General features: G+C 38.6%; 1 protein-coding gene across 1 annotated transcript in view; it reads right to left on the bottom strand.

Annotated features, from left to right (window-relative positions):
• Positions 1-21,902, bottom strand: part of RET (ret proto-oncogene) — a 35,920-nt gene that overhangs the window by 5,563 nt on the left and 8,455 nt on the right. The window contains exons 7-17 of the mRNA XM_074154957.1: positions 19,991-20,249; positions 18,718-18,843; positions 17,724-17,834; positions 14,029-14,148; positions 11,877-12,133; positions 10,571-10,718; positions 9,367-9,474; positions 7,590-7,804; positions 7,366-7,488; positions 4,364-4,434; positions 224-361 (exon numbers count right to left, since the gene is read on the bottom strand). Coding sequence (XP_074011058.1) covers positions 224-361; positions 4,364-4,434; positions 7,366-7,488; positions 7,590-7,804; positions 9,367-9,474; positions 10,571-10,718; positions 11,877-12,133; positions 14,029-14,148; positions 17,724-17,834; positions 18,718-18,843; positions 19,991-20,249 — 1,676 coding nt within the window. The remainder of the gene's footprint in view (positions 1-223; positions 362-4,363; positions 4,435-7,365; positions 7,489-7,589; positions 7,805-9,366; positions 9,475-10,570; positions 10,719-11,876; positions 12,134-14,028; positions 14,149-17,723; positions 17,835-18,717; positions 18,844-19,990; positions 20,250-21,902) is intronic.

Genomic DNA, 21,902 nt, shown 5'->3' with positions numbered 1-21,902 from the left:
TCAGTTGTTTGGCAAGTGTTTTATTCGATATCCTACAAATAGTTTGGATGTAGCTGCAACTGTTCACTGATTTCATTACATTCTTTTGAGCATTACATATTTTGATTATACCTCTGAGATATACAGAATAGTATTTACGTGGTATTTATTTAAACCTTTTTTGAAAAAAATGTATTTATACAAGAGATGTTTTATGACTCTAATCAGATCAAGAGCTACTTACATTTCTTCACTGCAGTTTTCTGGTCTCTCCATTCTATAGCCTGTTTTTAGGAGGTTAAAGAGTCTTTCAGGAGCAATACCTGGGTAGGGATTGCCTCCCAAAGTTACAATCTCCCATAGGAGAACTCCAAATGACCACCTGAAAATGAGAAAATGAGCTTTTAGAGTGGTAGGTTTCAAGAGCTGAGTGTGGCTTTCGCCCAACAAATCTCTTTCCAGTGTTTTGAGAACCCAACCAAATTCAAGACATTGCTGAGCCAGAGGGGCCATACAGATGCACACAGGGCCATCCTTGTTCCCAAATACCATTCATTAAAAAGATTAGCAACCAAGACAGTAGAGACAAAGGATACCTCTCTTTTATCCATTGACAAAAGCTAACTGTAACCTGGGAAGGCCCATCTTCTCTAGAAAGCAGAAAGAGTATGTCCTTCCCATGGTGACCCAGCCCAAAGGCTCGTTCCTCTTCTGTACAGTGCTCATGGAAGTGCCTCTCTTTTTCCTTTGGCTACAGAGGGAGTGTAACCTCCCTAATTAGCCTTTATAGTCCTATTCAGAAAGAATTGTCTAAATTTACACAGGGTCGTTCAACCAGTTACCAAGGGACTGGTTTACTGTCTTGACTATGAGGTTGTGTTTCTTTATATGTACAATGTGTTTATTTCAATCATAAGCAACACCTTTGATTTCAGCTTGTCTGTTGGACCGTTTCAGCAATTCAGGACTTAATTTTCTTCTTAGAGTTGATGAAAGAAGAGGAAAGAATTTATTCTGGAAATGCCAAATCCTAAAATATAGTTTAACACAGGACAGAAGAAACTGTTTTCTGAAATGAACAGCAGAAATGGTGACTTTTTTAACCTACTTTCTTGACGAGCTCAAACAAAAAGACCTTGCTCAATGAGTTGGAAATATTTAGATGGATTAAATTAGTCCATTTTTGGAGGGCAGGTCAGGAGAAGAGAAGCAAAAATGTTTTTCTTTCCTTAGTGGAAGGCTTTTTTTGAGACACAAAGAAGCTACAAACTAATCTGAATCTGCTCAACTGACAGAACTGCCAAAATTTGGATGTTCAAAATGAAGGAAACCAGCCAACACTGTTTCACTTGAAGGGGATACTCAATGGAATGCATCTGGAAGCAAAATTACATACAATTTAGGACAAATGTTAGCTTTTGTGCTCTCATCAAGGGGCAATTTCTGTGAAACCTCCACTTTTAAGAAGATTTTAGGAAGTGTTACACACCTAATGCCAAACCAAACAGCAGTGTCTAACTCCCTTTGAAAATTCCATCTCAAAATGTTAGTCACAAACCTCTCCTGACTACATTCCACCTGTGCTTCTCACATTTTAAAGAACAATTGTAACCTCAGAAGTCCAGCAATAAAACTTCCAAAATGGGCAGAGAAGCCAAAGTGAGTCTCACGCAGTCCTCAGCGGTGCGCTGCTGGTTTGCTCCCTGATGCCATTCATTGAATTAATTTTTAATCACTCTGCACATTCTTGAAAGCTAATGAATATTTATAGCATTTTCATATACTTTATTAATATACCTCTTCGTACCCTTTCTGAAGCCAATTATGCTGTGCTATCAGGTTATAATTCTGTCCATGATTAATTCAAATAAACTTCTTAGTGTGGCAGGTTTTATTTTTAAAATCCACCTCTTCTGCTTAAGAGGAATTTATAGAATATAGAAGGAGGGATCAGATGAATAATTTCTTAATTAAAGTTGTTTAGTAAATGGGCATATTAGAATAGAATGCTGTAGAATGCTGCAGAGCTTTCAAATCATTATACAAATTAAGTACTATGGGAGGAGAACTGGGAGATGAAAAATTTCCCATTGTGCTATGTTTATTGCTGAATAAAAACGTGAACAGAAAAAGCCAGGAAAGAAAAATATGTGAAGAGGAAGACAGTAGGCTAGCTTTCCACTGATGTCATCGACCTCTGAAGCAAAAAGGGGTTTTGTAAATGCTGGCAAGTGGTACTTCTATTAAGCACCGCTAACCACTAACTATACAGAAAGGCTTTAGAAGGAAGAGGCTGGAAAATAAAAACACAGAGTATCAGAAAAAGAGAGCATATGGTTGTTGAGTACAGTGACCCAAAATATAACCGCATCACCACAAACAACAAAGAATATTCATAAAATAATATTTTCAGTGAGTGTAATTACCTAAAATAAGAATAAATGCTGCAAAGAAGTTCTTCATTTATCAGTTTGCTGCTGTTGCAATGGCATTCGCAGAACCTAGTGCTGGAGAAGATTTGCTTTGGAATTGTCCTTGTGTGTCTCAGTACTGCTCTGTAGGGACTTGGCTAAATTAGGAGCTGCTTATAACACTCTTAGATTGCTTCATGTATAATGACATGAATAGTGAAGGTGACCTCACCAGGGAGTCAAAGGCACTGTGTAAGCATGGCAGATATTTAGACCTTTTATGCCATTGCATTGAAGTGGACCTACAAAGCACAGTGCAGCGCTCTGTTAACAGAGCACCTGATGCATCTCCAAGAAAGCTGGTAAATCAGCGTGGCTTTACATGGAGATACTAATCCACGTCTGGGAAGCAGCAAAGCTACACAGCATGGCCGTGCTGTCCGGGACTCTGACACCAGCTGGGCAATCTCTGCCTGACGTCGTGTAGCATGTACAAGAGACGGGCTCCAGGACTTAATAGCAGCCCATCAGGAAAACAAACAGGGAGGAATGGTGTTGGATCCAGAAGATCAATCAACAATCAAAGAAAAGGCAGTTATATGACAACACAATCTGTTCTGGCCCCAAAGCACAGTGACAAATCTGTTTTGCAGAAAATGATGAAATGAAAAATATGCTAAGAAGTTTTTAAAAGATTTTCAGCAATTATCTGGGAAAAGTCATTGTAGAGGAGCAGGTCAGCACGATGGATACTCTGAGGAGGATCAAAAGAGACCCAGAAAAACTTGTAGGCAGACATATGTAAAAGTGACATTCTCCCGAGAATTACCCCAGTCTTTTTTCTTGTCTTACTCCAAGTGCAACAAAGTAAATGAAAATAGTTTGGTAATTCATTTTGTAAGCAATCTCCAAGGCAAGTAAAATATTTTATTTCAACTAAAACTGCTCTGACCTGCAGAGGCAAGTGTAAAAAGTGAATGTAAATAATTTTAGAAGTACAAGAGGTTCCTATTTGCACATAGTTCTATTGTCAAAGTGTTTGCCCCTAAAGTGAAATGTCATTGAGATTGATATATTTTACTCCATTTGAGTTTAATGAAAACATTACTTTAGTCAGATCCTCTTTCAAGGGCAACTTGGAAAGTATCAAAATGCTACCTAGCAGAAAATTAGGCATAAGTACTGCTGCTTTTGCAGTCCCTTAGACGTTCTTCTCCTAAATAAACAGTACTTAGTTTTATAGTGTCTGCCTGGTGACTAGTCACAAGCATCATTCATCCCAGGCAGAAAGCAATGAAAGTATCTGATCCTGAGTTAAATGTATACAAACACTCCTCTGCCTGGCTCCTGGCCCATCAGATGTGAGAACAGCATAGCTGTAGTAGCTTTGCCACCTTATCATCACAGGTGGGGAAGGAGTATATCCGTCTTCAAGATCTCCGCTTCCCTAATCATGCAAAGGAACTTGCATCTTGGCACGGGAACTGGTCTATTCCCCTAACGTCTGAGCTGGCTGTCATTAAAATTAATTGGAGTTTTGTCATTGATTTCAACAGGAGTGAGGCCAGGCATTAATTGCTTCTTCCCTTCTTCCCATCTCTCATCTGCCAGAAAGTGTTACAGACAAGTGATGAACAGGAACTGGGAAGTTCAGGTACGACCATTATCTTTAGCAAAGACTAATAATTTGTGTCTATATATTCAAAGGCAACCATGTCACATGAACAGATCCAACCCTTGCTGATTTCAACAGGAATTATGTACCTAAATACTTCTGATAATCTTTCCTTCAGATTTAATTCAACAGCAAAAATCTTATGTATCACTGCCAGCTGACGGCGTTACCCAGGCTGTGTTCTTCATGTCTCTCTGCAAGAGTAACAGCTTTGGCTACTGTGTACCTTGTTGTGCTTCCTCCCTCATCTCCTTGAACAAGTACATAAACCATAAAGAATGCAAGAATTTACACTTACACATCACTTTGTGTTGTATAGATATGATCAAACAGGGACTCTATGGCCATCCATTTAACAGGTATCCGACCCTAGGAGGCAAAAAAAAAAAAAGCAACAATGCAATTACTGGTCAGAAAATTAAGTTTCCAAGTGGAAAATCATGGTATTTTATCTTCAAAACTGTAACATACTCTATCCATACTCTAATATTTTCCAATGGACTGAATGACAAGCATTGTCTTTTCATAAGAAAAACAGTGAGGAGAGCAATTGTAAGAGTTTTAAAAATCACTCATTCATTTCATTGCACACAATTCAGTAATCTAATTATGGACAAGAAAGTGTTGTGGATTTTTTCCAGATGGTCACCAGTTTAAGTCAGATAAACTCAACTCTCCTCTTAACAAAGACCTTCATCTAAAGCGTTCTGTTCTTCAGACATGAATGCCTGTCTTCTAGCAGGATACACCCCACTGCTTTTGGGAAATATGCAAATGCAAAAATGATGGGGAAATATGATTAAAGAGGAAGAGCTATCCATTTATGTCAGGGGTGATGCATAAGTGGAAGCACCTAGATGCTAAGATAGCTTTGGTTTCAGAACTGTACCTGGACAGTCGTATTTGGTTACTGGTTACTAAATTGAATCTACAAGTTGCTGCTTTCCACTGGTAGAAATTCCCAGACAAACTTGGAGAAATCTGCCCCAGATATTTCAGGAAAATCTAGCTTTGCAAAATTTCCAAGATGTTTCACAACCTTCACAATATCACTAGCATTCGTATGCCTTGCTTCTTGTTCTCATGAAATTCATATATATATATATATATATATGTATATATGCATGCAACAACTGTTTCAGCAGGATTTGAAACTTATCCTTCTCTTCCTCTTGACTTTTTTCTTTTCCCCATTTCCCTATGCAAGCAGACAGATGCTTGTTAGGCTCCGAAGAATACTACAGCAATGAGTGTCTCAGAAGAGAAAATATCCATTCAGTACATCTACACACCGCCAAATAAAATGGAAGCGCCTTTATGCAAATGCACCATTCTTAAAATACAGAGTAACTGGTATAGATCACTGTAAAACACACACATCAGAAGATAGCTAAATGAACGTGGCAAAGCCCTTTTACATATGATCATGTCTTCCAAAAGGTGTTTTTTTTTCTTCACGACTTATCTTGGCTTATGAAACATTCACACAAACTGGCCTAAAAAAAACCAGGGAAAGCTAAACTGAAAATTCACAGTATTTATGGAAATCTTCTCATACAAATCTAAAATTCTCACATGCAAAAACTTCTGTTGGCAACTCTTCCATATTAAGTCATAGAGGGAACTGAACCAACACTACTCATCTCAGAAAGAGTCAACAGAAAGCAGTGTTAGCGAATGTCACAGTCTGGCCTGGGACTGACTTGTAAAAGTTTCGCTGATGTCAGTGACAGGTGGATGCAAACAGGCAGAAAGGAGGATTTGGCCTGCTGTATTTGACAGTATTTTTTACAAGAATAAGTAAATGACAAGCCTTAACTCATCTTCTTAGTCTCAAAGTTATTATGCTCAAGCGTTTCTTTTCAGGAAAGCGGTGATGTGGCTCAACAACTCGTCTTTCCATCAAATTTCCTTTGCACAGTCCAACAGGTGACACGTTACCGTATGCTGAATCCTGCCACGAGCACTGGGAGCAGACAGGACTGTATCTACGCGCTCGACAATAATTTACTGTGGCAGGCAAAACCGAACTGCTTTAAATACCTCTGGCAGGTAGCATTAGCTCTTAATCTACCCCGGCCTGTGGTGTACCATTTTACTTTCATACATTTGGAAGTATTTGTAGGAGGGCTTTGCTTCAAGTCTTCTGCATAGATGTGCTAATTCCTGAAATTAGGATTTTTATAGAAATTGTCTGCATTTTTTTCAGCTCCTTGGGATTTTTTTTTTAATATTTTTAATTATAAATAGGAAAAGAGACACAGAAAAATGATGGGGTTTTTTGCTTGTGTTTTCAAGCAGCGTGATGAGGAACTGGATAAACGAGAGGGCACACCTCCTTTAAAAATGGGCTGCCCTCTACCTCTAAAAAGGTTAATAATTAAAAGCTCCTGCAATGAAAAAAGGTGTCATTCTTCTGTATTTACATTAACAGAACATGCTATTTTTAACCATCCTGTGTGAACTCTCTAGGCTTAAGAAAAAGAAATAATTTATTACAGACTATTTGGCATATTGCTTTTAAAAAAGAGCCGATCTCATCCTACTCTTTACGTGTTGTCCTGCAACTTTTCACAGGACCACAGATCCGCTGGGGTGGGCAGGGACCTCACTCTTCTGCTCAGAGGGGGCTCAGCCACAGCAGGTTTCTTGAGACCATTTCCATCCAGGTTTTAAATGTCTCCAGAGATGGGGATTTTCTGAGCAGCCTGATCCAGTGTTCGATCACTGTTACAGTAAAATGTTTTTTTCTTTCCTTTAAATGGAATTTCTCGCATTTAAAATAGCGCCCATTGCCTCTTGTCCTGTCATTGGGCCACACTGAGAAGAGGGTGGCTCTGTTGGCTTTACTCCCCCCGTCAGGTATTTATACACATCAATAATACCCTCCTGAGCCCCCTTTTCTCCAGGCTAAACAAACCCAGCTCTATTAGCCTCTCCTTGCACGTCAGATGCTCCAAGACCTTAATCATCATAGTGACCCTTCTTCTACTTTTATTAATTTTTACATATTAGAAATAAATCGATTTTGTTGACAAGTCAAAAAAAAAGGTGGAGGAAGTAATGGTGACTTCAATATTATGCCTTTTTTTTTTTTTACACATATATATATATTACTATCCCACTGATTATGCTCATAATTTTGCTTCATTTTCATTTTTATTTCTTTAAAATAGGCAATTATTCTAAGTTAATAAAAAATAGGTATTATCTTTTTCTTCTGTGCTCAAGTCTTGCAATATAAATTCCTTCTCTTGATTAGGTAGTAATTCCCACTACTGTTTTTAATAGGCACCGTACCTTACTCCTCTTGACATAGGAATCTTCTTCGTACACATCACGGGAGAGGCCAAAATCAGAAATCTTCATTTTCCGCCCTTCTGCCACCAATACATTTCTGGCTGCTAAGTCACGATGGACAAGCTTTTGGAAGAAACCAACAATAGTGTTTAGTCTTCTTGTGGAGGAACCAACTGCTGACACGTCCATATATCCCAAGGACATGCACTATTCCACTGCCCTACCTTCATTTCTGCAAGGTACTGCATTCCCCGTGATATCTGCCATGCAAATGAGATCAGATCTCCCATTGTTAAGGCTCTCTCATCAGGGTTATCCAAATAACTTGAATTTCTATTGCCATCACTACCCACGTAGCTGGGTCCTACTTTTCGACTTTCCCTGAGAAAACTGCGCAAGGAGCCATATTTAGCATATTCCACAATTAAATACAGTGGGCCTGAAATAAACAAACACACCATTAAGTAAACAATTAATAGATAACCATTTCATTTTACTTTTAAAATAAAGTCTATTCTGATCAACACATTGTTTTGAACAGTCAGAGACTCCAGACACCTCTGGTCTTTATATAAAAGGCACTGAACAGCCATGGAATCATAGAATATTTTTAGCTTTAATCCTCTATGCAAAGTGAGTGAGTTTCAGCCTAAGTCAAAGCAGAATTTAGGCTCTTGTTACATTCCCTCATCTAGATAATTTGCGACTAAGAGACAACCTTACATATCAGATCTGTGAAACAGGCCAAGTTAGAGAAACTTTAAAAAAATATTTTAAATCAAAATACTTTCCTGGAGTGTGTGACACTGTGCTCGCAAATCATCTGCTATTTCCAGTGTTGTATTTAAGGTGCCTTTTCAGAGCACTTAGAAACATTCTGACATTTCAATCCATTAGTTTCTCCTCCCCATTACCCACATGAATAATATCCACTCAGTGCTTTAATGCTAAATACATTTGTCTGCTGTATCAAAGCCCTCGCACCCCATACGCTAATGAATTAACTTGATCGTTATTAAAAGCCTGTGACTCAGAAACAATTCACTTCCTTTGGGATGAAAAAATACATTGTACTGAAAAAAAATACATATCTCCCCTCTCCCCGCTGGTTCATTACTTTACTAAGACTCAGAGATGACTCAGCCCTGAATTATATTCTCTGTCTACAACTAAAAGTACCACTTGCAACAGAACTGGGTTGCCCAAGGTTGCAACATGCATACTGTGAGTTTAGGCTGCTTAATTACAGATGCAAAAGGAAGACGATGTTGCGATGCAACTTCATTTAACATGAACAGAAATTATACAGATCAATTCCTATGCACAGCAATGAAAATCTGCTTCACTGGCAATTTCTAATACATGCGTCTGAAAATTTCCCCCCTTGAAATAGAGCTTTCCGTGAGTGAGGGTTTTAGCAAATATTTCACAAGAGGGAGACAATAGTTTTGTGACAGAGGAGGAGAATGATGTATCAATCTAACTATCCAGCTACATTTTAACAAAAGGATGTGTAGTTGTCTTTTCTGGTTGGGTTTTTTTGGGTTGGTTTGTTTTGTTGTTTTTTTCCCCAAAGGGAGATTTCACTCCCTGGCTCAAGCCTCAAAGCATTGTTTTAGTATGAATAATAGCAACAATAATGAAAACCCCATTAAACTTTAAATATAACCCATATTTGAAAAGACTTACTGAGCATCAACATAATATAAATATATATATTGATTGGAAGAGAACTGGTTAAGAGATTTGTTAAATACAAATAGCTTCATAATCAAAACGTATATTGAAGAAAACCACAGGAAGAATGCTTAGTTACACTGAATTAGCATTTCCCCTTCCCTTCAAACATTGCTTTTCTTATGGGTCCCTCAATTTTACAGCTAGCAGCAAATTTAAAAGGTCCTCAGTAGTTATTTAAGCAGTGGTCCAAACCCATCAACGAACTGCTCTTTATTTCCTTGCTTGACATTTTCATCTTAATAATGAGTTTCTAATACTTACCATCTTGACTGCAGGCTCCATAAAGTTTGATGACATGGGGATGGTTCACCTGTTTCAAAAGGTTGAACTCTGAAAGTAGATCTCGCAGCTCGCTCTGGGAAGCATTTTCTGCAGAAAGTGTCCAAACACACAGTTGTGGTTAGGAAAGCATTACTTGAGAGTTCTCTACATACGTCTGAAGTATGAAATCTACTGTTTCTCCTGGAATTAGCAAGAGGTTGGAAAACTCCGTACTTCCCTACAGGAGAGAAGTTTCCGCATCTCCACATTCATATCAGAACCAAGTGAATGGGATTGCTGCCGTTCTGGCTCGGTAACCTGCTATAACCATCACACTGCCCTGGTACAAATGACTACAGAAAGAGTAGGTCAGCCAAGAATCAGGACCAGAGACTGCAATGTCTTAAAGATGCCATGAAATTATTACAGACCTTTTCTAGTGTTATAAAGCAACGTTTTAGGGTGAACCATTGCAATCGAAACTTCAGAAGCATATGAAAGCTAAGATTTTATGTTGATCAAACAAAAAAGACTCGTTCGGTGAACTCCCATGACATAGCCCTCCTCCTCCTCAATACATTTTCTGATGGAATAAAAATTCACTAATCCACTCACACTTGTAGCACACATCCAGGTTTAGAGTTTGGAAGCTAAATGTACAGTTCAGATTGATTTTACTGGGAGACACGTATGCAGACTTCGCTGAGGTCACTGGGAATCGCATGACAATATATAGTCCCTAGAGGCTTTCTTAGCCTTTCAAGCATTTTGTTTTTGCAGAATTCTTCTGACTGACAAACTTCCTCTTTGAACGCACTGAGGCTTGAAGGAGATCTTTAGTCATAAAGGCACCATAGGTCAGAGATAACCCTTTTTCTACCTCATCCTTAATCTCTCTGACACACGGAACCTCTCTGGACAGTTCCTACAGAGTGTTATTACTGGGCAGTTGACGATTATGTAGTCACCTTTACTTAAGGCTAATAAAAAACAAGCTCAGCTTCTGATCTTTGGTACCTTATTGTATGTTTCTCCACAAAGGCTGTAAGCACCAAAGGATTTATTCACATATCCATTTAAAATACGCATGCTGTGACAATAGCTGGCTTTAGATGACCTTTTACTTCCATGCTATCCATTAAAATCCATTCAGAGGTTACAACAAATAGTTTTCAAATCATTTCAGACCCAGATGTGAATATACCTTTCAGCATTTTCACTGCCACAGTGGTATAGCCAGCTCTTCCCTTGAGTCGGAACGCTGTTGCCTTAACAACCTTTCCAAATTCTCCTTCTCCAAGAGTCTTGCCCAGAACCAGGTTCTTCCGAGGGAATTCCCACTTTGGATCTTCCTGCAGGAAAGAAAAGGAACCCTATAAGATGAAGCAAGAAAAGGAGTGGCTAGCTGCCCCCGAAGCATTAACGTTCAACAGAATGTTCTTCGGGAATAGGTACACTTGTTTGTACGATGTTTGCTTGCTCTTTTCATCAATATCAGTGTATTCCTATAAAAGCTTTTGAATCTCTAGGTATTTTGAAAGTGTTTTTCCATTACCTTGAAATCACCTAATTCAAAACAGGCTGTACAAGTAGTCTATGGATAATAGATTATATTACAGGTCTGGGAAATCGGATACAAATGAAACATGAAGTGATACAGGATTCACTATGAGTATGTGACCTTGGACTTCACAGAGAAGTAAATCAGTTTTACTCATGGAACAAGGCTTTCCCTTAAGAGTTCATCAGAGACAACAAACCTCCTCTTATGAAATTAGTGCTATTAAGCCTTACAGTTTCAAAATAATGACAGATGTACAAACCAGACAAGAAATTAAAGGAAATGGAACACAAGGTCTGTGAAGACCTCAGTATCTAACATCCAAATAGATTTGATGTTGCCACGTATGTCATATAAAGTGGCAGTGTTTCTCTACCGTGTCGGTCTATGAAGACACACCAGCTGGCAGGCATCCTAGAGTATGTGATTCAACACAGAAAAAACTAGATTAAAGGTATGATAGTGTGAGTGGGAAAAATCCTTAAAATGTGGGTAAAACTTAACTCCAACTGACACCTACAGTCTGTTTTGTTTCAAGCTTACCCTTATTGTGATACTATGGCTTATCACAGAGACTACAAACCTACTAATTATTAGTATTTGATTGGACAAACTAAAATCACAGTACTGTCAAATGTAGAGTTACATTTAGAACAAAATGTTGGCTCAAATTAGTCCTAAAATGTTACATTATATTAAAACATAACAAAAATAGAAGAATATAGAATAGAATATAAATATAGAATATATATAGAATATAGTAGTTTATCCAACTACTCATAAAGTATCTTCAGTTCCTTGCCCGTACACATAATTTCTGTTTTAGTTATTTGAATTGGATATTTCTATGAATAGATTGCATTTCTGTAACATTTTCTGCATGCGTAAACAACACTTTAGGAATAAGATAGACATAGAAAAAGAGCATGCAAAATGACGTCAGGCTTACTGGTATTTTAAAGGTGTCTACAGACACCTGGTTCTCCATGGAATCTAAAGAAGGCCGGCGGACGTTAGTGGAAGAATAACTGATGGGGTAGGACTGGGCTGGGCGCCGGAACGTCATTTCTGCGGAGGCAATAGGTGGCTTTGGAGAATTCTTGTGGTAACGATGGATGAAATAGGAGGAAAGCAGCACGGAGATGAGGAAGGACAGCAGCACTCCCCCTGCTATCACAGTCTTGCACATCTCATCACATAGTTGCTCTGTGGACCAAGAAGACTTTTTAGAACTTTGCTTGTTGTCTCCTACTTCTGATTTGGCAGTTCACGTGACACACACAGATGTGACAGAAACAGAACTCAAAATCATTTAAAAGCCTAGAGGAAAACCTAATAGCTAATTCTCAATGAAATTTGAGATTTTGCAAATATGCTCACTGCACCTACCAAATCTTTTTTTATTTTGGATACCAGCAGGTAATTTTTTGCCTAACTGCCTGTGTAAATGTAAGGGTAGGTAGCTTGACCCCATATTCCTTTTCTTTATAGACATAGGCTACTTCAGACACTCTTCTTTAAGACCCAGCCTACTATATATTGATCTTCTGATACCACTTAGCTCTCCGGAGACATATGACTGAATTTTGCTTGTGGAAAACAGTTCATGTTAGAGCCATTCAACCCATCAGATAAAATTTTCTTCAAATGTGAATTTATTTCATTATGTCAGTTGTTAGAGATTAAAGAATATTTATCTTCAACTTTTTAGATTAGAAGGAGACTTAGAATATTTCTGGCTTTGTATTTAACAAAATAATTATTTCTGAAAATATTGCCTAATGCTGCAACGGCTTCTAAAGTAATATGCACTTTTTCCTCCCCATTTACTACTTCCCCTTTTGCAGAAGCACTTTTAGTGTCTTACTTTGGAAACTAAGTTTCTTTAAGCGTTATGTGCCCCTAGACAATGAGCGTTCCAAGGGAGTCGCTGCTGGAAGAGAGATCCAAAATACAGTCCTTACACTGTTGTTCACCAGATAATCCTGACTTCAGATACATAGATAACTTAGCTACATCTGCAAACTGTACCCCAGAAATAAGTGGAAAACAGCACAATATCTTTCTAGAATTTAAAAAAAAAAAAAACAAAAGCAAAAGAGAAGCATTATGCTTCCTCTTTTTCTGTATGTCTACAGATAATTTACTCAAAATAGTAAATTGAGATATGTTCCAAACAATACAGTTTTAAACGAGGCTGAACCTGAAAGGAGGTTGTAGCAAGGTAGGGGTTGGTCTCTTCTCCAAAGTAACAGGCGATAGAACAAAAGGAAGTGGCCCCAGGTGACACCAGGGGAGGTTTAGGATGGATATTAGGAAAAATTTCTTCACCGAAGGGGTTATTAAGCCTTGGAATGGGCTGCCCAGGGAAGTGGTGGAATCACCATCCCTGGAAGTATTTAAAAGTTGGGTAGACATGGCACTGAGGGATATGGGTTAGTGGTGGTTTTGGCAGTGTTATGCTGATGGTTGGACTTGATGATCTTACGGGTCCCTTCCAACCTAGACAATTCTATGATCCTAAAGATGCACATATTTCAAGTTATATTATTAGCAATAATAAAAATGTTTTTTTATTTAAAAAAAAACCCAAACAACCAAACAGTATTTAACCCTCAACAATCTTTTTCCAACAACTGTGTAGAGCTTTTCTGTTTAAACAAAGGTCAATGAAAAAAAGTAATCCATTCCTCATCCTAACACAATGGGGGCTGGCTGTCTCTGACATTCTGAAGCTGAGATTTTCAGAAATGATAGAAGTTGTTATTCTAATTCTCCTAGCTATCTTTGCAAATATCAGGTGAGTCTCACTGAAATGCAAATGCTGCTGGAAATCAAAGAATGACCAACCTGTTTGTCATGTAGTAATGGATAAAAAAGAATCTTTAGCCAAGGACAGAAATAATGCTTCTCTGGAGATTTTCAGGCTCCATAGTAGAAGTCAAGGTGCCGGTTCTTAATTAGTTTTATATTTGCAGTCTCTGACCAAAGACACAGCTTAGTAACATGCCCACAAGTTTAGATCATTGTATATATACAGATGGTAGATGCAAACAGAGGAAAAGATTAATATAAGAACAGCAGATAATGTTTAGACTTACCCTTGATATCATCTTTCTCACAATAACAGTTCTGTCTTGGGAAGCAGTAACAAATCCCATGTCCTGACTTAATTCCAAGATTGCCAGTGCCTTTCCCGTGACCACCAATAATGTTTCCACCTAATCAAATACAGACACGAGATAAGATTCTCACATATAGTTAAAGGAAAAAAAAATAAGGCTCAAAGTTTTCCATGGGTTTATGCTTGTGCGCATCTGAAATTTAACAGGGCAGCAGTGGCATGATAAATATAGGGATTCCTGAGAATTCAGGGAGAGTCTAAATTCTGGAATTTCTGAGATCCTGAAAGGAGAGGACCTTGCACTGCTTGAACATTAACCCTGATTAGCAGCTATTTCCATTATGGAAGACTCTGGATTAAAATTTATCTATAATAAAAGTATAATAGTTCTCTTTGCATTGCATAGTTGGGATACTTTCCTAATTTCATGTATCCCTTAAAACCTTATATAGAATCCTATTACTTAATGCCAAACATCTACCTCATATGATCACCTCATGACCGTCCTGATTCAGTTTCTTCAAAGCATTATGATTCTGTATCAGTGAGGTCATCTTACATTTTAAAATACCTTCTCTAGTCTACTTATTTTAGTTTCTCTCCATCATTGTTTTGGGCATTTTTTTTACGCATGAGATGATGTACAGTCCAGTGGTATAGACCAGCGGTCTACAAACTTCAGTTCTGTTTCTGGTTCTGATGCCAATTTCCTCTTACCTTGGAAAAGGCAGCATACTGTTCCATTGCCAAATGGAGATAACAGAACTTAATCGCATCTATAAAATGCCATGGGATAGTCTAGTGAAAGCACTAAGAGTAAGTGCCAAGTGTAAGCGAAAAAAAACCAAATCTTTATCTAAAAATGCATTGTTTAATATTACGAAAAAAGTGCAGCAACTCATACAGAACTACTCTTGATTTCAAGCAGGAGTTCTTCATGCAGAGTAATTGCAATTCTCTTTTCAAGTAGACAACTTTTTTTCCAGCATATATTATAAAAATGACCATTAGTTGTGACACTATTCATCTATAAACTGCCTTTAATCACAAACAGGATCGTGTAGACAGAAACCAATCAAGTTCTGCAAGTTTAGCTGCCTTTCAGAAAAATCACCTAAACCATAAAGGGATTCAAAACACAAGCAAGATGAAGTTATTCTGAAAATTGTCTTCTTTTTATTTCAACTCATTTTCCTCCACCCCATCTAAGTCAATAGGAGAGTGAATGACTGTTTCTTTTACATTTCTTTGGATATGTAACATGAATTGAGGAAGAGGATATTTTTGGCCACGTAAAAGTGAACAGCCTTTTTTAGAAGTGAAATGGGGACTTGAGTATGTATTTAGCTGTCTGTATCTGCCTGTGCTCGAGGACCTGGTAGAAGGGGGAAACAGGGTTGAGCAGGTCCTATTCAAATTGTTCTTGAGTGAGAGATTAGAAGATTTTACAGAGCAGGGAAGGTTTTTACACAGCAAGGAGTACATTTTCACTGCAGGTGTACACTGGAAACGCAGAGCTTCCTCTATGCATTCCAGAGACCCAAAGATATATTTTTCACCAATGCATTTCTGGTAGGGAAATTCCAAGAATTATCAATATTGTTTTGAACTGTGTCATGTTTCACATGCTCCTGTTCTAATTCATCAGCTGTTTCCATTGCCCTGTGGTGGGAAAGAGCTTTCCCTGCTTCAGGATCATTTGGAAAAAGGAAAAGCTGTGGCCCTGTCCCACATAACATGTAAAAACTACAGAAAATCAGAAAGTAAAAACACTGGTTGTTGGCCAAAACCAAAGATGGCATCCAACTACCAAAACAAAGACATGCAAAGCAAGGTAGAAGCCCAAGCACTATATATTTTTTTTCCATTATCAGAAAGCCAAAGTTCAGAGGAACCTACAAAGATCAATCCTTTACAAATGTTTAGCCAGATTCACACACTACAACCAGCTCTGAAGCTGCTACTTACTAGAAGAAATTTTCTTGCTTAGAAGGCAGTTAGGTTGCCTCTATTTGACAGGCACAGCCACAGCACAGCCACTCAGTTGTTTCAGCTGAGTGCCCTTGAGTGTAATATTCATAGTGTTAGTGTGAGAGAGCAATTTTGGGACTCAAGCACATAGCCATCATAATGATAAATGATTTATAAAAATAAGTATTTTAGCAACTTTCTGTACTTAAAAAAATATCCTTGATCTTAGCGCGCGTGGGACTTTGTATTTATTGCTTGCCATTCCCAAAGAAATGTCTCCTGCCAGTAAAAGCTGGTACAATGATACTCCTGCACCTCTGAGCTCCGAAAACACACTCATTTCTTTGTCTGTAAATATACCGCTTTTGGGCACCAGCCCAGCTTCTGAATTGTGTCAAACCATGTATAAAATTATCCAACTCAGGCATTAAAAAGGCATACATAACATCTTGAAAGCTTGTCTTACTTGCCTGCTTCTATTATCTACTACGACAGTATTTATTTCAGGCTTCTGTTCAGCAAAAACATCTGATGCTGCATATGTTGCACATTACATGTTTGAGCATTACAGCCTCTGGCACGAATATTTCCACCATTAGAATGACAACTGATTGCGGTTATTACCAATAAAGAATCCCTTTCAGATGACTGGAGAAGTTACTTGCATTCACTTCAGGCATTTCTGCCACTTTAAGGATTGTTTTTATGCACTCTAATGGATTAATTCTCTAATGGATTAATTATCTTTGCGGTAAAAGTAATTTACAATACACAATCGCATTCTTGCATGTAAGAAATACAAAGATGCCTCTTCATTGATTCATTTTATAGAAGAAAGTAAGTCCCATCCTGTAAGAAAACGCTAGTTCCTCTAAGACTCCATTTTAAAATGTAAACTTGGAGTATACCATGTCAGAGCCAGAAGAATTATTCAAGAAACACCTATGTCTTTTTTCCTGCATTAGATACTGATAGAGAAAAAGATCCACTTAAAAATCATCATCTCAATTGCTCAAGTGCAATACACTGTTTTTCTAACCTTTATACCTTTGTTTCTTTGGGGTGATTGTGAACTTGCAGGAACGAGCAGGTATAGGAGTGGAATGCAGAAAGATGCGTTCAAGAAAAAACACAAATGCATTTCAATTCTTCCTTCACAAATGCTGTTCATATGAATCCCTGCCTGTATCTTCAAATAGATAAGGTATTGGATCATTTTGACGTTTACCGGTCAAATAAGGCCAGGTGCATTTCCCTAGATGATCCTCTGTAAGCACATTTATTTAAAATTGAAATTTGTTCCTTCTTACTTATATTAATTGTAGTTCAAATAGGCATGGCTTCTATCATACTGTGCTCAACTTTGGAAATAGTGCATTAACTTGCCTAAAACCTCTACCTGTTTCAGGAAATACCTCCACTGAAAGACTCTACCTGTGAATTAACAGCGGGGAGCAAAATGAGAATTACTGAGGAAACCTGATCTTTTCCATCACTGTCAGGCAATAGGTGCTGGCTGACTGGCTTAAAAAAGAACAAGATTAGTCCCTATAACCTCTCTTGCATCATTCAAATGCAGGTACGACAATGCAGAGATGCTAAGTATGTTGAGCTTGTAAAGGTATTTGGGATCAAGAAAGTGGAACTTGAACAGCGATCAAGCACCGACACAGAAAAGCCCATCCTACAACATTTCCATACTTGTGCAGTCCTGGGGGCACACGGCCGGGTCTTTGCTCTCAATCACATCACAGGTGCCATCCGGGCAAGTCTTGATACTCGGGGTGCACGTGGAATAGTTTGTGGTGATCCCTGTTGACATAGAAACAGAAAGCTGCCCAAACACGACAAGGCTTTGAAGGAAAGCTTATTGCATCTTCTCAGTGCACGCTGACAATCAAAGCGCAGGTTACTTTTTAAAATAAACATCTACGAATATAAATATCATCTGCTAAAGTAACAGGCAAGACAACAGCTAAAAGCCACTAGAAGAAATATATTTTCCACCGTTTTCTGCTTTTGACAGCCCTTTGGGCACGTCACTTGCAGTTACAGTGAATATTACTTGAAGAAGAGCTAGTTGACCATTTTGAGACTGAAAAGTGGCTTTCACAACTAAGGATGTCTCTACGAAATTTCACACATCCTTGAATATGAAGGTTACAAGTAGCCAAAGAGAACGTGTGATAACTCATGCAGTTTGAAGGGATAAAGCATGGGCAGATAAGCACTGTTCTGGAGGAGTTAAGAGCACTGTCATCCGTCAGATCTGTGCTACAGACCACAGAAACAGAGACAACAGAGACACAGCTTCTGTGCTGTCTGCTGGGGCATACCTGCGCAGAGGCTCATTGGTTTGTTCCAAACTCAATTCAAGATCGCAGAAATTATCTTGCGAGTCCAATTATTATATAATTCCAGTTATACAGCTGCAAACCCAATTCACTGCCTGATGTTTTATGTATCGTGTTCAACATCACCAGGGACAAGATCAAGAATCACCGTTCCAACTGAACCTCATTTTCCTTCCTAGCGCGTGTTTCATTTTGGCACTTTGATTAATCCTTTTAGCCCCAGCTTCTGTGTAGTTTACTATACCATGTTGTCCAGCCAGAATAAATCAGTTTACATCTATGGAAGTCAAATGCACAATTATGACTAAACAGAAACTTGATTTCACACAACAGAAACATACCTTTTCCACTCCCTTGTCTCCACTGGCATCTTCCTGTCAGCACCCCCAGGCCACCACACTCTTCGCATTCAGCACGGTGCTTACTCACAGCACAAGAGTCAGGGCAGTCCTCCTCCTTCTTTAAAACTGTTGGGAAGAGGGTTTGCTGTCAGTGCAGGACGAGGGAGACGAATACACAAGCAAAACTCAAATCAGAAGGAAAACTCCATTCTTAGGAGTAGATAGGAAGGAAAGAAAGATGAAGAAAGGAGAGAAAGACTGAACACTGACTGACCCAACTATCAATAAACTTAGATAATGACTAAAGAAAAGTCCAGGTGTTTCTCTTCTGTGAAACAGAAGACAAACATGATGGCATGGTTACCTTTGCTTGATAGCACACTGCCAATGTCTAGAACTGTAGAGATGTGCTCACTTACTGGTAAGAGAAAAATGGGGACCATAAGTACTTATGGCTTCATACAAAACTTTTAATTAAGGGAAAACACCTAGTACTTGGGCTAATGCAGCAGCAGCCCAAAGAGCAATAGCTAGGAATGTGTGATTTCAGACAGCACAAGGCTCTTGCAAGAAGACAAGTCCACTGCAGGCTTTTGTTTCTTCTTCCTAAACCTGCTTGTTCTCGGCACAGGAGCTGTGATATGATAGAAGGGAACGGAGGCAATTGTCAGGTAGAATTGTAGGTTCTGCACAAAGTGCGATATGGCTTGGAAAGAAATTATTATTTACATTTCCAGTGTAATCCTCCTCTGCTGTGGCTGTTGTAGAATATTTCTAACATTCTGGTCTTATGAAATTTTCAATAAAATGAAGTCAATACAATTGCTACATGAATGTTAAGCAAATAATTTTTTTAAAAAAGGAAAAATTGGAATGAGAGGTAGGGGAAAGATGATTGACTAAATACACTTAGGCCAGAGATTTGTGGTTTCATATATATGTATATACGCACACATTTTTTTTCTTGCACAGGAACATCTGAAATACAAAATAAAGGTCACATAGACGGGCAAAAAAGATTCTTCTAAATCAAATGTCATCATGAACATTAGGAATTGCATATGATATACCACCTTTCTGTGCATTAGTTCTTCAAACAAATACCTGCTACAGGCAGGTCTGATTCAGAACTCAAAACACAAACTTTGCGATCTGTATCTTGTAACTCGGACTCATTTTCATCGCTGATGCCATCAGTTTGTAGATACCTTACTAACACATCACCTAACACTCGTAACTCTTGTAAACAGTTCTAATTGACTCGAGTACTTACGAGTTCCTTCCAAAACAACAGTGAGAAGGGTTTTGGTATGTTTCCTGCTCTGCTTGTCTGTAGCTTGAATAGTGTATTGTATTTCCTTGCATTCGGGTCTGCGTAGCACAGAGGAATCATTCACATAAAGGCTTCCCCATTTGCCTTCTCGGCCTTGAAGTATGCTGACAGGATAGCAGCTTACGTTGGGGGACAGTAGCTTGTAGGAGATGTTCACGCCACGGAATTTCATGCAGTTTTCGATGCAGATTTTTCCTATCTAGGCTCAAACACCAACAAAGAAATCAAAGACAACAGACACAAAACTATACATCAATATCTGAAAGAAAATTGAGCATATTACACCTGCATATTACACATGCAGAGTTCAACATTTATCTTGGGTTTATAAATTTGATAATTTACTACCAATGCAGTACGTAAATGCTTCACATGTGGTTTATTCTCAGTAAAAATGAGAGGTAAAGCATTACCATTGTCTTCAGACCAACAGTGGAAATACAAAAAGCCTTGGCCCAGAGACTCAGTGATATTTGGTGCCTACTGCTTATGGTCAGCAGTCTTCAGTGAGAACAAGACCCTGTGATTTCGGAAAGTCTGAGTTCAGTCCCTGCTCTGTCCCAGTGAGAAAAACTTCATTTTTGCTTGAGAAAGCAAACAGCTCAGTGGGAACAAAGCTGAGGCTCTTTTCAAATAAGATAGAAATAGAAATTGCTAATACACAATTTTCCTAGTATTACAGTTGAAATGTTTCTGGCCAGCAGAGTTCTCTGAAAGCCTTAAAAGGAATAAGAACCTTATTGTTTCCCATTTGCAATTTTTTAAAACATTTTTATCTAGAAATTAAAATATGTTGGTTTGCCATATTTGAACTTCTGCCTGCCAGAATATCTATACTAGAGCCCTCTTCAGTCTGAAACGATTTATCTAAGAAGCCCAGGAATGTAAAGCCCCATCTCCTGTCCAGCTCCTATCGGAACTGATCCAAAGCTCACTTTGGTTTTTCCATTCACAAGAGTGGGATTCGGATCAGGTCCAGATGCATTGGCTTTCCTTGAAGGGAAAACCACAATGTGAAGGGTGGAGTGTTATTTAAGGGAACTCAGTGATGGATTCTTTTCAAATGCTGCAGTTGTGTTTTCAAGTAACACCACTGCTGGTAAAAGCATATATGTACATTTTGGTTTTAACATTCTTATTAAAGATTGTTTAAAAAAAAAAGGAAAAAAAGTTGTTTGTACTAAGACCTCTTCCTATGAACCTGGACTATTTAAAGTCATAGAGGAAGCTTCTGCAGTCCTAGAAGCATACTTTGTCATAGGATAGACCCACTTCATCTAACTTACTCCCATTTACATCACTGACTGGTCGCTTGGCACCATTTGCTGGGGGGGGTGGTGTTGGGTTTTTGGTGGCAGGACAACATACGAAGAGTATTAAAGCAATCAGAAGCTAGGCCGTTTCTTCCATGCTGTCTCCCCTCCACAGCATGCAGGGACTGGCTGGAAGAAAAAGAAGTAAAGACTTCAACTGTTCATAAACTGTCTAGACGCAAGGTCTAGACAGATCCCTTCCAAAGCCACGTCATCTCAGCTTTGGTGCTGCATTGCAACTGGCAGCGTTTTGCAACTGCTTACAGGGTGCTTCTTTGAGGCAGCAGGAGAACATAATGATGTTCCATGGCATGAACCTTTATATAGACTAAGCTGTCCTTTCTGCCTACTCTTATCATAACTGCTTTTTCCAGGCACCTTTTCAATCAACAGAAACTTCCTGCAAAGGGGATGGAGAAGACTCCATAAATTCAAGGTCCCTGAAGAGCAGATTCTCCTTAGGGTTGTGCGTGGGCCAGTTTTGCTTTCTCTGTATAATTTAAGGAGAAGCTAAAAACACCCCCCTCAAGAAGTTTCTA

Source organism: Numenius arquata, chromosome 10 (genome assembly GCF_964106895.1).
Source record: "Numenius arquata chromosome 10, bNumArq3.hap1.1, whole genome shotgun sequence".
Lineage (NCBI taxonomy): Eukaryota > Metazoa > Chordata > Aves > Charadriiformes > Scolopacidae > Numenius > Numenius arquata.
The sequence above is the reverse complement of the archived record's forward strand: the minus strand, read 5'-3'. Positions and strand labels throughout refer to the sequence as shown.